The sequence below is a fragment of the Mangifera indica genome, chromosome 4, assembly GCF_011075055.1.
Source record: "Mangifera indica cultivar Alphonso chromosome 4, CATAS_Mindica_2.1, whole genome shotgun sequence".
NCBI classification, from domain to species: domain Eukaryota; kingdom Viridiplantae; phylum Streptophyta; class Magnoliopsida; order Sapindales; family Anacardiaceae; genus Mangifera; species Mangifera indica.
Window position 1 is genome coordinate 19,244,505 of NC_058140.1, and position 18,950 is coordinate 19,263,454.

At 36.0% G+C, this 18,950-nt stretch overlaps 4 protein-coding genes across 4 annotated transcripts; 2 read left to right on the plus strand and 2 right to left on the minus strand.

The window, feature by feature from the left end:
• The first annotated feature begins 255 nt into the window (after positions 1-255).
• LOC123213957 (clp protease adapter protein ClpF, chloroplastic) lies at positions 256-3,735 on the plus strand. Its single transcript, XM_044633610.1, has 9 exons — positions 256-407; positions 765-1,159; positions 1,285-1,344; positions 1,692-1,786; positions 1,896-2,068; positions 2,643-2,755; positions 2,964-3,009; positions 3,300-3,340; positions 3,427-3,735. The coding sequence occupies exons 2-9, from the start codon at positions 833-835 to the stop codon at positions 3,571-3,573; spliced, it is 1,002 nt and encodes a 333-aa protein (XP_044489545.1). The 5' UTR covers positions 256-407; positions 765-832; the 3' UTR covers positions 3,574-3,735.
• A 279-nt stretch (positions 3,736-4,014) lies between these two features.
• LOC123213955 (putative pentatricopeptide repeat-containing protein At1g69350, mitochondrial) lies at positions 4,015-7,159 on the plus strand. The gene has a single exon (XM_044633608.1). It carries the CDS (start codon positions 4,233-4,235, stop codon positions 6,495-6,497), a length of 2,265 nt encoding a protein of 754 aa, XP_044489543.1. The 5' UTR covers positions 4,015-4,232; the 3' UTR covers positions 6,498-7,159.
• Positions 7,160-7,265: 106 nt separating this feature from the next.
• On the minus strand, positions 7,266-10,368 carry LOC123213956 (pentatricopeptide repeat-containing protein At2g03380, mitochondrial). Its single transcript, XM_044633609.1, has one exon. The coding sequence runs from the start codon at positions 10,216-10,218 to the stop codon at positions 8,128-8,130; it is 2,091 nt and encodes a 696-aa protein (XP_044489544.1). The 5' UTR covers positions 10,219-10,368; the 3' UTR covers positions 7,266-8,127.
• A 1,036-nt stretch (positions 10,369-11,404) lies between these two features.
• LOC123214483 lies at positions 11,405-17,243 on the minus strand. Its single transcript, XM_044634270.1, has 4 exons — positions 16,800-17,243; positions 15,117-15,349; positions 14,122-14,938; positions 11,405-13,782 (listed from the first exon to the last, which is right to left on the minus strand). Exons 2-4 carry the CDS (start codon positions 15,345-15,347, stop codon positions 11,615-11,617), a joined length of 3,216 nt encoding a protein of 1,071 aa, XP_044490205.1. The 5' UTR covers positions 15,348-15,349; positions 16,800-17,243; the 3' UTR covers positions 11,405-11,614.
• Between the last annotated feature and the right edge of the window lie 1,707 nt (positions 17,244-18,950).

Below are 18,950 nucleotides of genomic sequence, written 5' to 3' on the forward strand. Positions count from 1 at the left end.
GCTATATTTCTAAAAAGAAAAAATAAACCCAATTAGATATATATATATATATATATTATGTAAAATCTTTTTTTGATATAACAATATAAAATCAATATTTTTTGTTTTTTGTTTTTTCATTTGCACTTCAATTAAATTTAAAAAAAAAAAAAACAAAGTAAGTTAAATGTTTACGTGGACGGGAATTGTGGGAGGCATTTTTGTCATTAGGGTAAAATGGTTTTGTCAACATACTGGCGCGATAACAAAGTCAATAGCATAATCCTCGTTACACAGGATTTTACCTCTTTTTTAATTTTAATTTTAAAGTCAACAAACCAACCAATATTTGTAATTTTTGAGGACGAAACGGCAGCGGCTTCTCTCTTGAATCTAGTTTCGCGGCAGGCAGCAGCCGCAGCTTTCTGGTTAGTTTTTGATGCACTCTCCCTCTCTCTACTCTAGTTTCTATTATCATCAGATGTTGCACCCACCTCCTGTCTGTTATTTAATTAATGGAATTGCTATCTTTTAATTAATTTTTTTTTAAAGTTATTTCTCTCAATTAGTTAGTGCCACTTTCTTTACTTTCATGTTGTCAAATTGTTTTTTATTTTGGTAATTTTTGAGAACCATGTGATGTTTTGGTAGTTGATCGGAAGAAGGCCATAATATTAGTTGGTTAAAGGGAAGGAAGAAAATTTTAAATAAAAATAATATTAGTATTCTCTTTTGATTAAATTTTGCTATAACACCCTTGAATTGATTATTTTGTGTTAATACAGATGCAAAGGCAGTGATACGCCTAGTTTCTACTCTGTTCTGTAATTAAAGTTTCCTTCCTTGGACAAAAATGGTACAAGGCCTTTCAGTAGGCACGCTAACAATCTCTGGAAATGGCGCGTTTCATGGGTCAACTTCTTCATGGCGAAGACATTTCAAACTAGTGAAGAAAACCTATTTGGGGATTGATGGGCAATGCCTTTGGGAGCAATGTGTTCAAAACTTACACCTGAGGGGTAAGCCCAATAGACTAAGACAGAGAAATTTGAGGGTTGAAGCTGGGTGGCTCTTTAAAGGTGGTGACCAAGGGTTGGATTCAAGCTCAGAGCGTAGTGAGGCTGCTAATGAGGATATACTGATTTTCTTTTTTCAGCTAGACTTGGCAACTCGAGTACAGGTTTTATGCACAGTTTTTTTAATTTCATCTTTATACATAGACATAGTGAAATGGTTTAAAATTTCTCTCCCAAATTCAAGGATTCCACTCACAAGCTTTGATGGTTGGGTATCATTAAATTTTAGTGCGCTTTAAACATGGAGCAGTATGATGTTGCACAACAGTTGAGAAACAAACTTACCGAGGTTAGATCTCTCATCCTGTATATGTCAGAAACCACTCATTAGGAGATCGTTTCCACATATTACTCAAGTAAATAACTTGTTAAGAAGCATCCTGCTCATTTTCCAGGTGTTTTTTTTCTTACTTCAAAGCCTGCTGTTCTGTTAATTTGTTTACTACAACTTTTATGTATTCTTTGGACTAATGCATCCAGTCTGAGGACTGTTTTCCTTTAACCTTAAATAGTTTCAATGTATAACATATTAAGTTTGGTTATGCTTGCCTACCTTAACACACATCCCTGTGCATTTGAATTAGCTTCATGGTAAATGGAGACCCTAGTACGCTTATTAAGTGTTCTTCTTGAAAGGTTGAGACAGAAATAAACAGGCAAAAGGAGGCAAAAAGGGGATTATCCTCAAAGAATGAAGCTCAAGATAAGGCTATAAGTGTTATAAGATTGCGGTGAGTCATTCATCATGTAGTCATTCCTTTTTTAGGGAGCATTTTTAGTGTTGTGACTAATTTTCAGCATGAAAATTTTACTGGACTGTTTAAATTTCTTTACTTGCAGTGCAGATTTGCAGAGTGCCATTCAGAGTGAAAATTATGCTTTAGCGGCTGAACTGCGGGATCAAATTTCCAAATTAGAGGCAGAGTCTCTGGCTGCATCAGCAAAAGCTCTGGTGTTTGAAACTGCACAATATGCATTTCGTTTAGGGCAGAAAGTGAAGCATAAAATTTTTGGTATATAATTATCATGCATTTCACTGCATTAATTTAACTTTTTCTATACTTATTTATGCTCTTAACTTTTGCTTCAGTACAAATGTGACCTTGTACCAAATGGATAGATCCTTCCTGATTGTAATCATTTAGTGTGAGGTGTATGTCAAATGCCTCGTAGAATTATGAATAATTGAAGCCCAAAAGAATCAAATGTCACTAGTAAAAATGAGAGTTGGCTTCTCCCTTTCTGATGATGCAATGATTGATGCTCGAATCTCTTGTTCAAGTGTTTTGTGTCTCTGCATGGGTTCATCAATTAGTCAATGTAAACTAGATTTACCTTATTCCATTGTCATCTCTTAAAATATATCTGGATCACTGGAGTGTCTTTCCTCTCTCGTACACCCCTTCCCATAAAAAAAAAAAAAAAACATAAACACATAAAGAAAGATAAAGAATGTTAGGGGCCTTTGATGCATCTTCCAGATGCCTTTGACACCATAGGATGAGAGGATTTTGGTTTTAATTGCTTTCTTTCTTGTTTCCCTTTCTCAGCTTGTTTATTTTGCTAAAACTTGTGCTATGGCTTTAGGCTATCAAGCTGTAATTTGTGGAATGGATCCAGTGTGCTGTGAATCTAGTTCATGGATGGATACTGCACAAGTCGACAAGTTGCCTCGAGGTTCTAATCAGCCATTTTATCAGGTGCAATTAACCTTATCACTGGCTTTATCTTTTCTCTTTTGCCATGAGAATGTAGATGATATAGTAAATGATACAGCATTATATTTTTATTGCCGGATCAATTGCCTCATGAAATAGCATATGCCATTTTCTTTTTGTTTTAGTCAATTAGATGAGTATGAAGCTGCAGCTGTTGTTAATCTAATCAAGGTTTTCAATTTCTTCTTAGGCCTTGGTTGACATGCATGCAGATCCCAATCTACTAGTGGCATATGGTAATTGTAGCAGTTTGATTCTTCTTTGTACCAATATAATCTACTTTTTTCTGTCAGAATGCCTTTTTATCAGTATTCAACTCAACTTGTAGGCTTTACAGAGTTGAGCCTGCATAATACCTGACGTGGATAACATAATTGTATATGTTGGATTCACTATATCCTGTGTTGACATGAAATATAGTTGTATCTTTTCTTGGGTTAGTAAAATCCTAGGTTGTTTTAAAGTTATTGCTATTCATCTTTGTGAATGCTCTTATTAAACTTTGAATGGTTTTCCTGTATTGCAGTTCCTGAGGATAATTTGATAGCCCCTGAACAGCCAGACACGGTACGCAGAATTATTGTTAAAAATTATGAAACATGTCCCCAGAGGATTTTCTTGTTCACATGTGGGCTGCACTTTATCATATACAGGGAAGGTTCGATCATCCATATGTTTCCTTTTTATTTTATGGGATGGATACAGCTGGGGATTTCATCCCAATCAAGCAGCTGCGTGAGAAGTATAACAGGCCACGTCATGAAGTGCCCATGGATCCAGAAGATGAGGAGCCGAAGTGACATGCTCGTGAGCTTTGAAGAATCTGAGCTCAAAACATGATACTAAGTACTGTTTTCAATCTTTATTAGTAGTCCTCATCCGTACCCTGTAGTTTGTATATGATCATGATTCTTTTGTATCTTTTATATATATATATATATATATATATATATATATATATATATATATATATATATATATATATATATATATATATATATATATATATGTATGTATGTATGTATGTATATTATTTTCGTGGGGAGGAATGGAGCCGACTTGCAAAGTTGAGACGGGAAAACAAGCAGGAAAAGTTCATGTATTTTTTTTTGGTGACTTTTAAGCGAAAGAAAAAAAAAATTATCTTATAATAAGGGTGAAGTGATTGTAACAGGAACAAGACTTGAAGGAGCTAACAGTATTTTTTTCAAATGAATAAATAAAACAGAAGAAAAGCAACAGCACAACAATATTTAGGAACAAGGACCTGAATTTTATAAATCGGTATCGCCAATTGGAAGCCTGTAGTGGAAAGCCAGTTTCAAGATACGATCATGAATAATATCATTCTTAAATCTTCAAAGCTTTGTCTTCTTTATTCATTGCTCTGAACTTGACCTCAGTTTTTGAACAGAAACCGCCTCAGAATGCTGGCTTTTGCTGCTGACAAACAGAAATCATGACCCTTTACATGCCCTTGTTCAGATCATGCACTACTTTAAGAACTCTAACTCAACTCCATGCCCACCTTTTGGTTACTGGCCGTCACAATGACCCACCCGCCTCCACTAGGCTCATTGAGTCCTATGCCCAAATGGGTACACTCCAATCGTCGAGGCTTGTCTTTGAAACCTTCACAAAACCTGATTCTTTTATGTGGGCCGTCGTCATCAAGTGTTATGTGTGGAACAATCTCTTTGAAGAAGCCATTTCACTCTACCATAAAATGATATGCAAGCACGGCCCTATTAGTAACTTCATATATCCATCGGTTTTGAGAGCTTGTTCTGGTTCTGATGATCTGGGTATTGGTGGAAAAGTTCATGGAAGGATAATCAAGTGTGGATTTGATAATGATGATGTTATTGAGACTTCACTTGTTTGTATGTATGGTGAAATAGGCTGTTTAGACGATGCTAGGGAAGTGTTTGACAAAATGTCGGTTAGAGATGTGGTTTCCTGGAGTTCCATCATTACATGTTGTGTTAACAATGGAAAGGTTGATGAAGGGCTCGATATACTTCGACTGATGATTGTTGAAGGTGTTCAACCGGATTGTGTGACGATGCTTAGTGTGGCTGAGGCTTGTGGCCAATTGTGTGTTCTGAGACTAGCGAGGTCTGTTCATGGTCACATATTACGGAGGAAGATTAAGATTGATGGACCATTGGGCAATTCTCTCATTGTAATGTATAGTAAATGTAATGATTTGTCAAGTGCCGAGACTGTTTTTTTCACGGTTGACAAAAGTTGTACTACTTCATGGACAGCAATGATTTCTTGCTACAACAGAAGTGGTTGTTTTTGGAAAGCTTTGGATGTTTTTCTCAGGATGCTCGAGGTTAGAGCGGAACCCAATTCAGTAACCTTGTTGACTATAATAGGTTCATGTGCCGGGTTAGCCTGGCTTAGAGAAGGGAAGTCAGTTCATTGTCATATTATTCGAAAAGCTATGGAATCCGAGTCTGATTATTTGGGGCCAACATTAATCCAATTTTATGCTGCATGTGTTGAATTGAGCAAATGTGAAAAGGTTCTTCATTCACTTGGGGAAGACAATATCATATCATGGAATATGCTCATATCAGAATATGCTCAGAAAGGATTGGTGAATGAAGCATTAGCAGTCTTTGTACAGATGCAGGCACAGGGTCTGATGCCAGACTCATTTAGTTTGGCAAGTTCTCTGTCAGCTTGTGGAAATGTGGGTTTTTTGCGCCTTGGGCTTCAGATACATGGTTATGTCATCAAAAGAGACTTTTCAGATGAATTTGTCCAGAATTCACTAATTGATATGTACTCGAAATGTGGTCTTGTGAATTTAGCATGGACAGTATTTGATGGGATCCAACAGAAAAGCGTTGTAAACTGGAATTCTATGATTTCTGGATTCTCCCAAAATGGATTTTCAGTTGAAGCAATCAGTCTTTTTCATCAAATGTATTTGAACAGTCTTCAGATGGATGAAGTGACCTTCTTAGGTGTTCTTCAAGCTTGCTCCAATTTGGGTCATCTTAAAAAGGGAAAATGGGTTCACAGCAAGCTCATCTGCTATGGCATAATGAAGGATATTTATATAGATACAGCATTAACTGACATGTATGCAAAGTGTGGAGACCTTCAAACGGCTCAAAGAGTCTTCAATAGCATGTCAGAAAGGAATGTGGTATCCTGGAGTGCCATGATTGCAGGTTATGGAATGCATGGTCAGCTACAGACTGCCATCTCACTCTTCAAGCAAATGCTAGAATCAGGAATAAAACCCAATGAATTTACCTTCACAAACATTTTATGGGCTTGCAGTCATTCAGGTTCTGTGGAAGAAGGGAAGTTTTATTTTAACGCGATGAAGGATTTTGGAGTTGAGCCAGATTCAGAACACTATGCTTGCATGGTTGACCTTCTAAGCCGCAATGGTCATGTCAATGAAGCATATCGAATGATCCACACAATGCCATTTCCTGCTGATGCTAGCATTTGGAGTATTCTTCTTAATGGGTGCAGAATACATAAAAGAACAGATATGATCAAAATCATTGAAAAAGACCTTTCAGATATTAGTACAAGTGATGCTGGGCACTATACTTTATTATCTAATATATACGCGGAAGAAGGAAACTGGAATAAATTTGGGCATGTGAGGTCAGTAATGGATGGTTTTGATGTACAGAAGGTCCCTGGATACAGTAGAATTGAGCTTGATACTGAGAATTCATTGGTTTAGAGCTGGTGACATATTTGGAAGACTGAAGAAATATGCAGAATTTTGGAAAATTTTCAAATCGGCACATGAAAAAATTAATACAGCTGGAAGCTGGCAATTGTTTTTGAAATGAACAATACCAGTAACATCTCCCATTTTCTTCTGATTGATGATTCTTTCCCCGAAGTTGTTCAATTCAAACTTATAGGTGCCGCATTTGTCTCAGAAAATGTTGACTGGGTTTCGTCATTTTATTTATGGAACTTGAATCTTGTCAAGGTTATAGAAGTTCACCTGGTTACTCCCAAATCTCCATCAAAGAAACAATGACAGAAGACAGATTATGTCGGTCTTATTCTGATGTACTTTCTACTATGGTATTTACGCAGATTTACAAGTAAATATCTCAGAAGATATTTACGCAGGGATGAGTAAATATCTTCTGAGATTTACAAGTAAAAATTACGTGCAAGAATAGAGTACCTGGACTTGTAGCATTTCGCTGCTGCTGCTGCAGCTGCAAAGAGTTTCTTATTCCTATTTAAATGACAGCTTTCACAGATGTACCCAAGTATAATGCTTTGTGTCACTACTGAAAGAAAATCAGTGGACTCTATTCAAGAGCACACTTAAAACTTTGGTTGATTAGTTTGGTTTAACATGATTATCTCAGTTCCATGGTTTTTTTCTTACCAGCCTATATTTGATTGCAAAAGCTTTCTAGTTTGCAACAGCATCCCAAATAGGCAAGGTAAATAAACCAACAAAAAGAAAAGGTTTCTTGATTCGTATTAGGATAAACTATTTATTTCAGTATTCATAGATATTTAATACACGTGTAATTAACAACTCTATAAACAATTTTTTGTTAAAAAAAAAAAAAAGTTTCTTGTACATTTGACTCCAGTCTCAGCTGATCTCCCTCCCGCTGAAACAATTTACTTACTGGTATTGCAAGGAATTTGCAACGTACCGATTCTACCCAAACACAGAGGCAATATACCCCAGGAAAGAATTGATTCAGTCTTTTTACCCCAATAAGCTTTGGGAAATCTACATATAATTTAACAAACCCCCACCATTTACAGGAGTCCCAGCATTTATCCAAACATAAGCCAATATTCTGATGTTCAGTTGCTGAAGCTACGCCTGATATCACAAGCTTCCATCAAGCTTGTGGATGGACCTTAATGCACGATAATTCTTCAGGTTGAGATTGACACATCAGAGTTCTTCATGCTCATGTTTAAAGGACTACATGAAGTTCAAAATTTTGGGGCAAGTATGCTCAAACTGCAAAAAGTATATCTTTAACTGAGAAGGTGTACAAGCACAACAAGAAGAACCTTCTGGATCACAATTCCTTCAATGAAGTTCCCGGAACATGGAATACTTGTACTGTCGTGCATGCATTGTTATCTGTTTGAATAGATTTCAACATGTTACAGACTGTTTTTTCTGCATCACTCACATTAATCGTGAATGCGAGCACTGGTCCAAGAGAGTTTATAGCAGAAGAGCAGATATAACCTGTTCGAACATTCCTCAACCATTCCCCTTCAATAAGCTTCTATGAGGACTATTAATTTTATAGCTCGGATTGCTAAACCTGATTACCTCAAGCTTGGCAAGTATTATCTACTGAGCCCAACTAAGCAACAGATGCCACCCTAGAACATGAGAAATCATCAGCAACATCTAAATCCACTTGGCTACACCCAGGGGACTTGCTCAAACCTCTGCGCTTCATCAACTCTCTCACTTGATTAACTTGACACCATCTTCCATCGGAAGCATATAAGTTAGATATGAGCACATAATAACAAGCTTTATCAGGATGCAACTGTAGCATTCTCCTAATCACCACCTCCCCAAGATCAAACCTGGAATACATTCCACATCCATGTAAGAAAGCTCCAAACAAACTAACATCTGGTTTAACAGGCATGTTTTCTATAAAGTCCAAGGCTTCTTCAAGCCTGCCAGCACGAGACAATAGATCAACCATACACGCATAATGCTTCATGGAAGGCACAAAGTTGAAGTCTTGGCACATTGAATAGAAATATCGCCAGCCCTCCCCAACCATCCCTGTATGACTACAGGTAGTTAAAATTGTTGTAAAGATTACTTCATTAGGCTGCACTTTATCCTTCAACATATCACTGAAAAGTGCAAGGGACCCACTACCATCCCCTTGCATTCCACAGGCACCAATCATTGCACTCCATGTCACAGTGTTTTTCTCTCCCATGCCATCAAAAACCATGCGAGCAGAGTCAGCGTCTCCACATTTGGCATAGAAGTTCACCAGGGCAGTGCCTACATGGACATTTGATAATAGTAGGCCCTCTTTTATGGTGTATGCATGAAGAGAAGAACCAGTTTGGAAACTACCAAGGGAAGCACAAGCTGAGAAGACGCTCACCAATGTTACTGCATCAGGAGAGATAGAATTTGATCTCATTTGATGAAACAATTCAAGTGCTCTATATGAATACCCATTTTGGGAATACCCAGATATGATGGAATTCCAGGCAATTACATTCTTGTCTGTAACTGTCTCAAATATGTAACGAGCATCTTCAATCATGTGGCACTTGGCATACATGTCCACTAGAGCATTGATCATTGCTGGACCCTCCAATCCAAGCTTAATCCCAAGACTATGTACTGTCTTTCCCATATTCAAATTCCCCAGTTGTGCACATGTTGAAAGCACACTTGTTATAGTAACACAATTGGGCAAAACTCCAGCCCATTTCTTATCTGTAAACAATTTTAAAGCCTCGTTAGGATAGCCTCTTTGAGCATATCCAACAAGCATTGCCGTCCATGATACAAAATCGATAGCTGAAAGTTCATCAAAAACTGATCTAGCATCTCTAATTTCTCCACACTTCGCATACATATCTAAGAGAGCTGTCACCAAGATTGAATTACGTTCAAGACCAATCTTAATCACATGACCATGAACCCACTTTCCCTGATGCAAAAATCCTAACTTTGTGCACGCGGTCACCAAGCTGCCTAATGTAAATTGATTGGCTTCGATTAACGCTTCCCTCATCTGATTAAACAAAATCAATCCTTCCTGTGCACAGTCATTCTGTACATACCCCACAATCATTGAAGTCCATGAAACCACATTTCTATCGACTGTTTCATCAAACACTTCCCGAGAAAATTCAATTTCTCCACACTTGGCATACATGTCGACAAGACCCGTCAACACAAAACCATCAGGACTTCCTGCCTTAACAACTTGACAATGTACCTTCCTCCCTTCATCAATATCTTGCAACTCACTACAGGCCTTTAAAACTATCGAAAACACAACATTATCATGCTCTTTGACGCATTTTCTCATACATTTATAAAACTCCAAAATCGCTTTGTACAAATCATTCAAAAAGTACCATCTCATCATCACTTTAAAAGAATACAAATCTGGGTCTCGCAATCTATCAAACAATAGACGGGCATACTTTACATGGCCGCAAGAACCGTAGACGCTAACCAGTTTAGTGTTACATAAAAGGTCGTCAGCCAATCCGTCTACAATAAGCAAAGCATGGATTCTTTTCAGAGAACGGATGTTTTTGCAGATACCCAGAAAAAAGAACAGGGGTATTGAAGGAACGGTTTGATGTGGGTGCAAATGCGTTGCTGAGTAAGAGAGATATTTGAGTTGAAGGAAGGGTTTCGTGGAGCGACGAAAGAAAGAGATGAGTTTCGCCATGTGTTAATTAGGTCGTTTGTTTGGTGTCTCATTGAAGAGTTCCAGTCTCACTCCCGCCACACTTTGGAAAACAGAAAACTGATGCCCAGAACCAGAAAGATCAATTTCATTCTATTTCAGCGTCAGTGTCAGTGTCAGTGTCGCTGTCACTGTCACTTTATTTAAACTGGTAAGCCCAACCCCGTCAATTGTTTAACGGGGCCTGATTAAGGTTGCTTATGTCTAGTATTTTACTTTGACCAAGAATATTGAATTAATTACAATTTTCTCCCTTCCCGGTTTCGATAATTAGCTCAACTAATTGCATATTAATTGCGTTGATCAGAAAGCAAAATTATGATAAGAGTGTTATTTCAGTCAAATTTTGATATTTTAAATTATATCAAACGGAGAAATTAACTTTTGCTCTTAAAAAAAATATTTGAAAAAATATTTTTATTATTTTAATTAAAGATAATTTATATGAAGAGTTATCCTTTATATTATATATTATAAACGTTTTTTATTTGCATTTACTAAAAAATAAAGTTGGAAAAATTAAAATATGAATAGGTGTGCTAGATGATGTATAGTATATATTTAGAAACTAAATATAAAATCAATAAATAAAAGGGGAGAAAAGTGGAAACAAAAAAGCTGAGAGGACAAGAATGGTATTTTAGAAAGAATGGATTCTTTTATAAAATTTGATTGGGTGAATGGGGAAAGAGCAGGATAGGATCGGGGCACTTTCACCGACACATTTCTCTCTAAATTACCAAACTTAGATTTTCTTTCTTTTCTGTTCCATCCACGCTCCTTCTCTGCGCGTGCTATGATTCCTGAGTGTAAAGAAAAAGCAGAGGCGGGAGAAAGAGTCTGCCACAATATTTCTCAACAAAAAGATAGAACAGTCAATCAATCGAACCCACTTTCCTCGCAATTTCAAATCAAAGATTTTCAAACAGATTACTATTATTTTGACTGGATTTGGTGAATCACCGTGTGAAGGTTTAAAGGCTTCCTTCTAGATTAATTTTGGTTTAGCAATCTAGCAACATTAGTAGAAAATCTGTCTTCTAAATGTAAGGTCCCCTTGGCCTTGGACCAAGTCGTCGACCAGGAACAGCTAATGCAATGAATAAATTACTTCTAAACAGGAGCTAATTGGGGGGAAAAAAAAAAAAACAAGGTTGGTATACATCCCTGAAGAAATCATGCAACATTATTTATGAATAATACGTAAGTTGGTAAACACCCAAAGACAAGACAAATTAAGGGAAAATTATGGGCTATGAAATGAACAAAGACAAATCCCCATGCCTCACTACAACCTCACTCCCCAAAAGCCATAGGATCAACTCCCCACTTTTCTCTATAAAATGCTCAACTACTAAAATAGAAGCCTCCTCCTATATTACGCCATCGGCAGAGGTAGATTACCTGCAGGGCATCTTTGCCGGCGAGGTCGTCTAGTTGTTTTTCCCCACCCTGTTAGGCTTCCATCGTCCAGTCCCACCTCAATATTAGAAAGTTGTGGCATCAATGGAGTGCAAGTGCTAGCTACCACAACAGGTGATGGACTAACTACAGACCGCCGCCTCCCTCTGGCACACCCACTTCTAGTGAAGTTTCTCCTTGTCAATCCTGAATGCCACGTGTGACCTGTTGCTTTCATTAATCCTCCGAAGGTCTGAAGATCTTCTGTCACTTCATGCCTTGATAAAGAAGTAAGGCCTGGAAGGATGTCCCTTTGGAAGTCCCTCCACTGCCTTCCTCTCCTTGCCTGGCCCTTTCGGGTCCGATTTGGTAATAAGGTGGTTCCTGCTTCTTCCACTTTGAAGTCTTCTGGAACCAGGGGCTTGGGCATGTAATCTTCTTCCTTTGACTCTGTCAATTTCAATGTCATTGACTCAAAGTAATCAATTTCTTCCAATGAAGATTCCTCATTAGCCTCACCCCCTCTGCCACTCAAAACAGCATCCAACTTACTTTCAAGATCATCTTCACAAGATGAAACTATCTCAACTATATCCACAAACCAATTAAGGGGGTCCTTCACAGAAGTTTCTGATGAATTACAAGTGGCATCATCCAAATGATCACAAGGACTAGATGATGAAATGGAAATGATTGCCTCAGCTGCTACTCTGACAAGTTCATCAGGCAACAGTTCAGTTATTTGTTGAAGTGATTGTAGAGGTGCTTCCTGTGACTTTTGTGGATGTTCTGCTCCATGCATGATATCATCCTCGGTCTCAAGATCTATTGGGGCTTCTAAATCAATCCCTCCTGTCTTCACAGAAGTGCTCAGAACAGTGGGCATCAATGAAGCTTCATCCTCACTCACACATGAATTCAGATCAATGTGATGCCTGAAACTGGCAACCTTTGTTTCCGGTTTCTTCTCTATGATCAGTTCTTCATCTGCACTCTGTTGGCTTGAGTCAGAAACAGCAGCATCACAAGGCAAGTTAATATCAAGCACTCTATTCTTCCTGCCATTTTCAACTTCAACTACAGATGGAGGGGGAATGCACACAGAAGGGGAGGTGAGAGATGAAGAATCATTCTTAGAAGTATAAAACTTTTCAATCAGGGGAAACCCAAGAATTTTCCTGTCACTCAGGAATTCACTTCTTTCAACCTTGCCTGTCTCAACATTATTGGAATCTGAATCTGACTTCAATTTCTGAGTAAATATTTGGTTATTTCCAGGTTCATTGTTATTCACTGGCTGCTTCAGAGAAGATCTCAGAAAACTCAAGTCCCCAAAATTTAAATCCCTATCAGTACTGGTTGCCTCATGCTTGCAAGAAGACTTAGCTCTTAACCAAGGCAGCATGGTAAGGTCCTCATTCTTCCTTCCTCCATCTTTAAATTCAAGACCTTGGACTGCATTAAAGTTCCCATCTTTTGCAGATTTCATGTCTACACTACTTGAATCTTTATAGAACTTTGCAGAACCATGGTTGATGACATGCTCAGAGACAACATTATCATCATGACCATAGTTCAGTTGATTATAACTGAATGAAGGGGCCAGAACCACATGTTCCTTGGTTCCCGATGAGGACCCATAATAAAACCCATTCCGGTTAGGCAACTCACCTTCAACTCTTGAGGTTGGTCTAGGATTGCCGTTTAGATTCCAACTGTCTCCAAATATCCCATAGGTCTGAGCAGCAGTCTGACTCCTACTCAAGGTATCAGATAAATTCAAATATGAGTGTGTCTGGACTGACATTGACTTCTGGTTTAAGCTACCACAAGGCTTTTCCCAAGCTGAAACTGAGTGAGGCCAGGAGTTAAACAAACCAGAAGATGAAGCAACTGAATAGGAACTGGGTATATTAGAAGCTACACCAAATTCGGGATGGTTATTGTTGGAGTGATTTCTATCAGAAATTTCTAACCCATGAACTGTCCTCTCTCTCAATGGATCTACCTTGCGTTGATCAGTTAGCAAAAAAGCAGGAGGTTCATGAGCTTTGTTAAACAGACCCAGTGTTGACTGAGAAGATATAGGTAACTTCTCATATTGAAGACCTCGAGAAACAGATATCAGGTTACTCTTAGTGGGGTCTGTGAACAGAAACCACATAAAGGCATCAGAACTAAACTAAGCAATCTAATAGGGTAAAAAAAGCAGAAAACTCAAGAAAGACAAAGATCTCAGTGACATTTTTCCATATAAATGAAAGCCACAATGCCCTCCTTCTAATGCAAGACAGTGCATATGAGCTTGTCTGTGTGCAAAAGAGAAGAACAAAACAGAAAACTTTTTTTCCTTTTGCCGTCGATACATTAATGTATGATAATGCTAAATCTGGATATGCATTTTATGTCAAAAGGAAAAAAGTTGGGATGATGCTAAATCTTAATGATGAAAAAAAAAGTTGGAACTTCAAGGAAAAAAAGTACCTGTTCCTATCACATGAGAAAACAAGCTTCTATCATTTTCATTAATGTCTAAGTGTCGGTTGTTTGGAGTCCCATTGCTTAAATGATGGGAGTTCATAGAAAAATCCTTAGGCAAACCTTGAAGCTGTGGTGTTGTTTTAATAGAAAATTCATGGCCTTTAATTTCCCCTTTATGGGAGGCATGGCTCAGAGGATCAAAATATGCAGAAGTATTTGATTCTTCAACTGGAATAGGCTTATTTAAGTCAGCTAAACTGTTTGTACTTCTTAAATATGAATCAGATCTTGAAGCATCTAGCTGGCAACCAGACTTCTTCCCATCATCAGCCAACAGCTTGACACCACTATTGGATGTGAATTTATGATTTCCATAGGGGAGATAACTTGACGAGCCAGATATTGTTTCATCCCTGAACTGTTCCCCATCTTCAGTGTCTATGTATTCATCAGCCGGAAGTTGAAGATCAATCATCTTTCTCCTGACCTTTGAGGGTCTGGACTCCAGAAACTCAACATCCTTTGAACTATCACCGTTTTGGAAAGGTAAGGGACCAGCTTGTGTGCAGCTTCCTTTCATGGAACTTAAAGGAGAATGAATGTTTTCAATACCTGAAATTGATGGTCTTGCAACAACAGAGTTCACTAAAGGGAAGCTGGGGATATGCCATTTCCGAGCATCTTCAGATGTAATTTGAGAGGCCAAGTGGCTAGACGAAAATGATGTCTCGACAGGTATCTGATGCTTATGTTGTTCTTTCCTCTTTACTTCATCCATCAAGTCCCTTTGTATTTGGTATAACCGGTGAAGTTCAAACACCTGGATGATGCCAGAGAATTCAGATACATGCAAATGTCAAGAAAGCAAATCAAATAAATACATCAGAAATGGGGTGCTGACTTTGATTAGACCCTATCAAGGGAAGACCGTCTACATCCCATTCATCCTATAGAAGCAACAAAAATTATGATCAGGAAAAAAGTGAGAATAGGAATACCTGTTTCTTGAAAACATCCTCGTGCTCAAGCATTTTCCGCTTAACTTCATCTTTTTCATACCCTGAATATGCCTCTGCAGCAGCCCTAGGCAAGAAACCATTGTAATACTGCCCATTTGTCAACGTTCTATCTCCATAATATAGTGGCCAGCTATAATTGTTATCCTGATTAAGATCCCTCATTGGGTAATATCCGGGCAAGTAGCTTTTACACTGAACTTTTGTTCCCATTCCTGGCAATCAGTTAAAAAGTATTAATACGTGAAATAAAATGTAAATCAATAAAAGAAATGCCCAACATTAGCAGGCTAAATAATTAGCTTCTCCAAAAGAATTTAATTAGTAAAACTGCTCATTATAATTCTCCACACAACTTGTTATATGGATAATAATCAAGAACTTGCAGGAAATGGCAAGTTTCCTTAAAGGATTTAAGTTATATCTAATCATGCATTGTGTGCACACACACATCCACTATACCTAGGTTGTTGGAAGGTAAATGTTGGATACTTGCAATAACCAAAATTTTGGTCTACATTTAAAAAATTCATCGCCATTAAAATTTCAATCAGTCCATAAATGGCGAGGCTACCTTTCATTTCATCTAGTTCATGAGGAACACAACAAAATCTCCTCAGCAACATTAAAAGTCAGACATATTATATTTATTAAATATGAATGACATTAATTTATCTGATATGGAAAATTTTATTATAACTTCATTGAGAACAAATTCAATGATATGCAAATCAGAGAATTAGAATTCATTTTCCTATTGGCCAAGGAAGTCACCAGCAATCAAAGCTACTATTTTGAAGTGGCATGATAGGTATAATGATTTCAAGACCCTTATGTTGTTGGTTAAACCATACATAAATCAAATATTATAAAAGGAGTCGTAAAAACCAAAATCATTGTCTAACAAATTCCAATATTATTGAAGACCATAAAATATAACTTTCATTTGCTTAGAAGGTATAGCCAACAAATGTGCCCAACCCAACAAAACCAAATTAAAATCTGTTATGTGTAGCTATGGACCAAGGAATTCATACATCAGCAATCTCTTCACTTCCTTTGAAGCTAAAATGAACACAACAATTGGCATAGGAACATCTTAACCACTACTATTAGAATAAAAAATATACAATTGGGATTTTTAATTACAAACTATAACCCAGAACACCATTATATCACCATATATCTTTACATGTTTAGAAATCCACATTAGAGACTGTATTTCACAGAAATAAAAAAAAAAAATCTGGAAAATTAATAACCAATTATCAAAAAGACCAACTCTAATTTATCAACGACTCTATCAATACAAAAAAATGTTAAAACTGTTAACAAATGTTAATAGAACAGATCCTATGCAACTAAAATCTAAACCAATGACATGACAGCAAATATAAACAAGCAAAATTTACCTTAGCAAACACTAAAATCACTCGTCAAATCGAATTATCATTAAATCAATCCAGAAACCAAAAATAATATAACTAAACAATTATATAAGAACAGAACAACAATACGTGAAGGGTATTAACCTTAAGTGATAGATAAATGCGTAAACCCAAACCCAATTAGCCAAATCATCGGATATAAAATAAATATTATGTTTCATATATAGTGATATATTAATTAAAGTATAAAGTAAAATAAAATAAAATAAAATTTTACCTCAGACCCACATCCTCTAATCAGCCCTCCTTGAAGAATCCACCATAGATTCAATGAATTGAAGAGAAACTCCACATGATGGAACAACTTGAGCGTCCAAAGTGACACTATCAACACAAGATAAAGCTGAAAAAACAATAATTATACGATGAACAAGCAAGTGCGTATTTTCTCAACACCAGTGAAAAAGCTTAGATCGTCATCTGGAAGTAGTTTCGATCTGCTGGGCCAGACTCTCTCTCTCTCTCTCTCTCTCTTTCTCTCTTAACACAAATGAAAAACAAAACATAAAAGAGTTTAATTATATTTAATATAATTTTGCGGAGAAGGAAAGTGAGTTCTATGTTGATTTTAGAGAGAGAAAGGGAGAGATCCCAGATAAGAAATCTTCGCACAAACAAACGACCTTCTAAGAACAACAGTGACATGAAATTTGTCAATATCCGGTCTTTTTTATTCTCTGCTTTTTCTTCTCATATTTTTCTATTTATATATTTTTTTATTTTCTTGAATAAAGAGATTTTACATAGAAAACGGGCATTTCTTGACCCTACCCACCTCTCTTGCTTTTGGTAGAGTGGATATTATTAAAAGTTTATAATAATTTTTAGAAATATAAATATATATATTTGTCGAAAATTAGAATTAGATTTTTATTTTATATTGTTAGATTAGAAGAGTAATTAATTAGTGATTAATTGGTTAATACAACAGAGTAGACAAGAGTGGGACCCATAAAACTCTGGAAAGGCTGAGATTAACGCGATAATAAATGACATCAAAAGTTGGAGATATTTACGAGATTAGGAAGTGATACTTCTGGTTGATTTTGATTGGCTGATCCTCTGTGTCTTAATTGTTAGGACTGTACGTTTTTTCTTAATAAAATATCAGTATTTTATGACTAACACGTGGCTTCTTTTTGCTGCTTATTCAGATTCTCTACTGTTACTCTTACTTTCACAAGCAATTTTTAATTTCATAAAATAAATATGTTTTTTTTTATTCCCTAATTTTCACATATTATCAGGTTCAGATATTTTTTTTTCTTTTATAAAAATTAAATAATTTACTGTAAAAATTTTGTTCATTATAAAATCCTCCTTAAAATAATTAAAATTAGTTTGAAATTTATGGTTAAAAAGCGATCCACACACACTCATCACTCGAAATCCATCTGGACCAGTGACAGTGAAGGAATGAACACCAAACTGCAGCCCAATCTAAATATTTAACTAGCTATGTCCTACCCAAAGTTTGATAAAATTACAATTTTATCTTTTAATTTGAAAAAATATTTTCTCTCATGTTTATTAAATTTTTTATTTATTAAATGATTTGGTGTACTTCATATATATAAATTTAATTAAATATAATAATTATCATTAATTTTTAAATTGATTTATAATGAAACAAAAATATGAAGTAAAATAGAAAAAATAAAGTATTTCAGATTTAAGTATAATTTTTTTTTGAACTGTCAAAAACTAAAGTAATATTATCAACTTTATATTAATATAAAAAATTTTATAAATACTCTTTTTATTATTAAAATTAACCATAGATGAGAAAATATTGTTTTTTAAAATTAAATGATAAAAATTTATTATTTTATCAACCAATAAAATAAAAATAAACTGACCGGTCCGATCATTTATAAGAAGATTTGGCTACCAGACTATTTCATGGCCTATATATAATATGGTGCGTATGTGGCTCATGTCATCATCACATAATTAATTTTAAAATTAAATAATGAGAATATTAAGATTTTTTATTTGTGAAATTTAATAAATATAATTAATGTGGTCCCAACTTAAAAATAGAAATCGTCATTATCATGGAAAAATGCGTGAAGCTTTTACTTTCTCAAGTTCCAACTAGTGGCAGATTTGGGTAACCAGATGCCAAGGGTCCCAATGTCTATTTCAAAATCAAAATATTCACGTATTAATGCCAAAACATATAATAAAATGAAAAATTTTAATTATTCATAATTTATTTTAGTAATAGTAAATAGTAATTTGATCATTGATGGGAAACCAATATTTTCCCAAATTTGGTTTGACTCGAAAAGGTAGGGCCACTGACTTACGAGTAAAATATGATTATAAAAAAACTATATAATATAATATTATTGGAAATGAACAT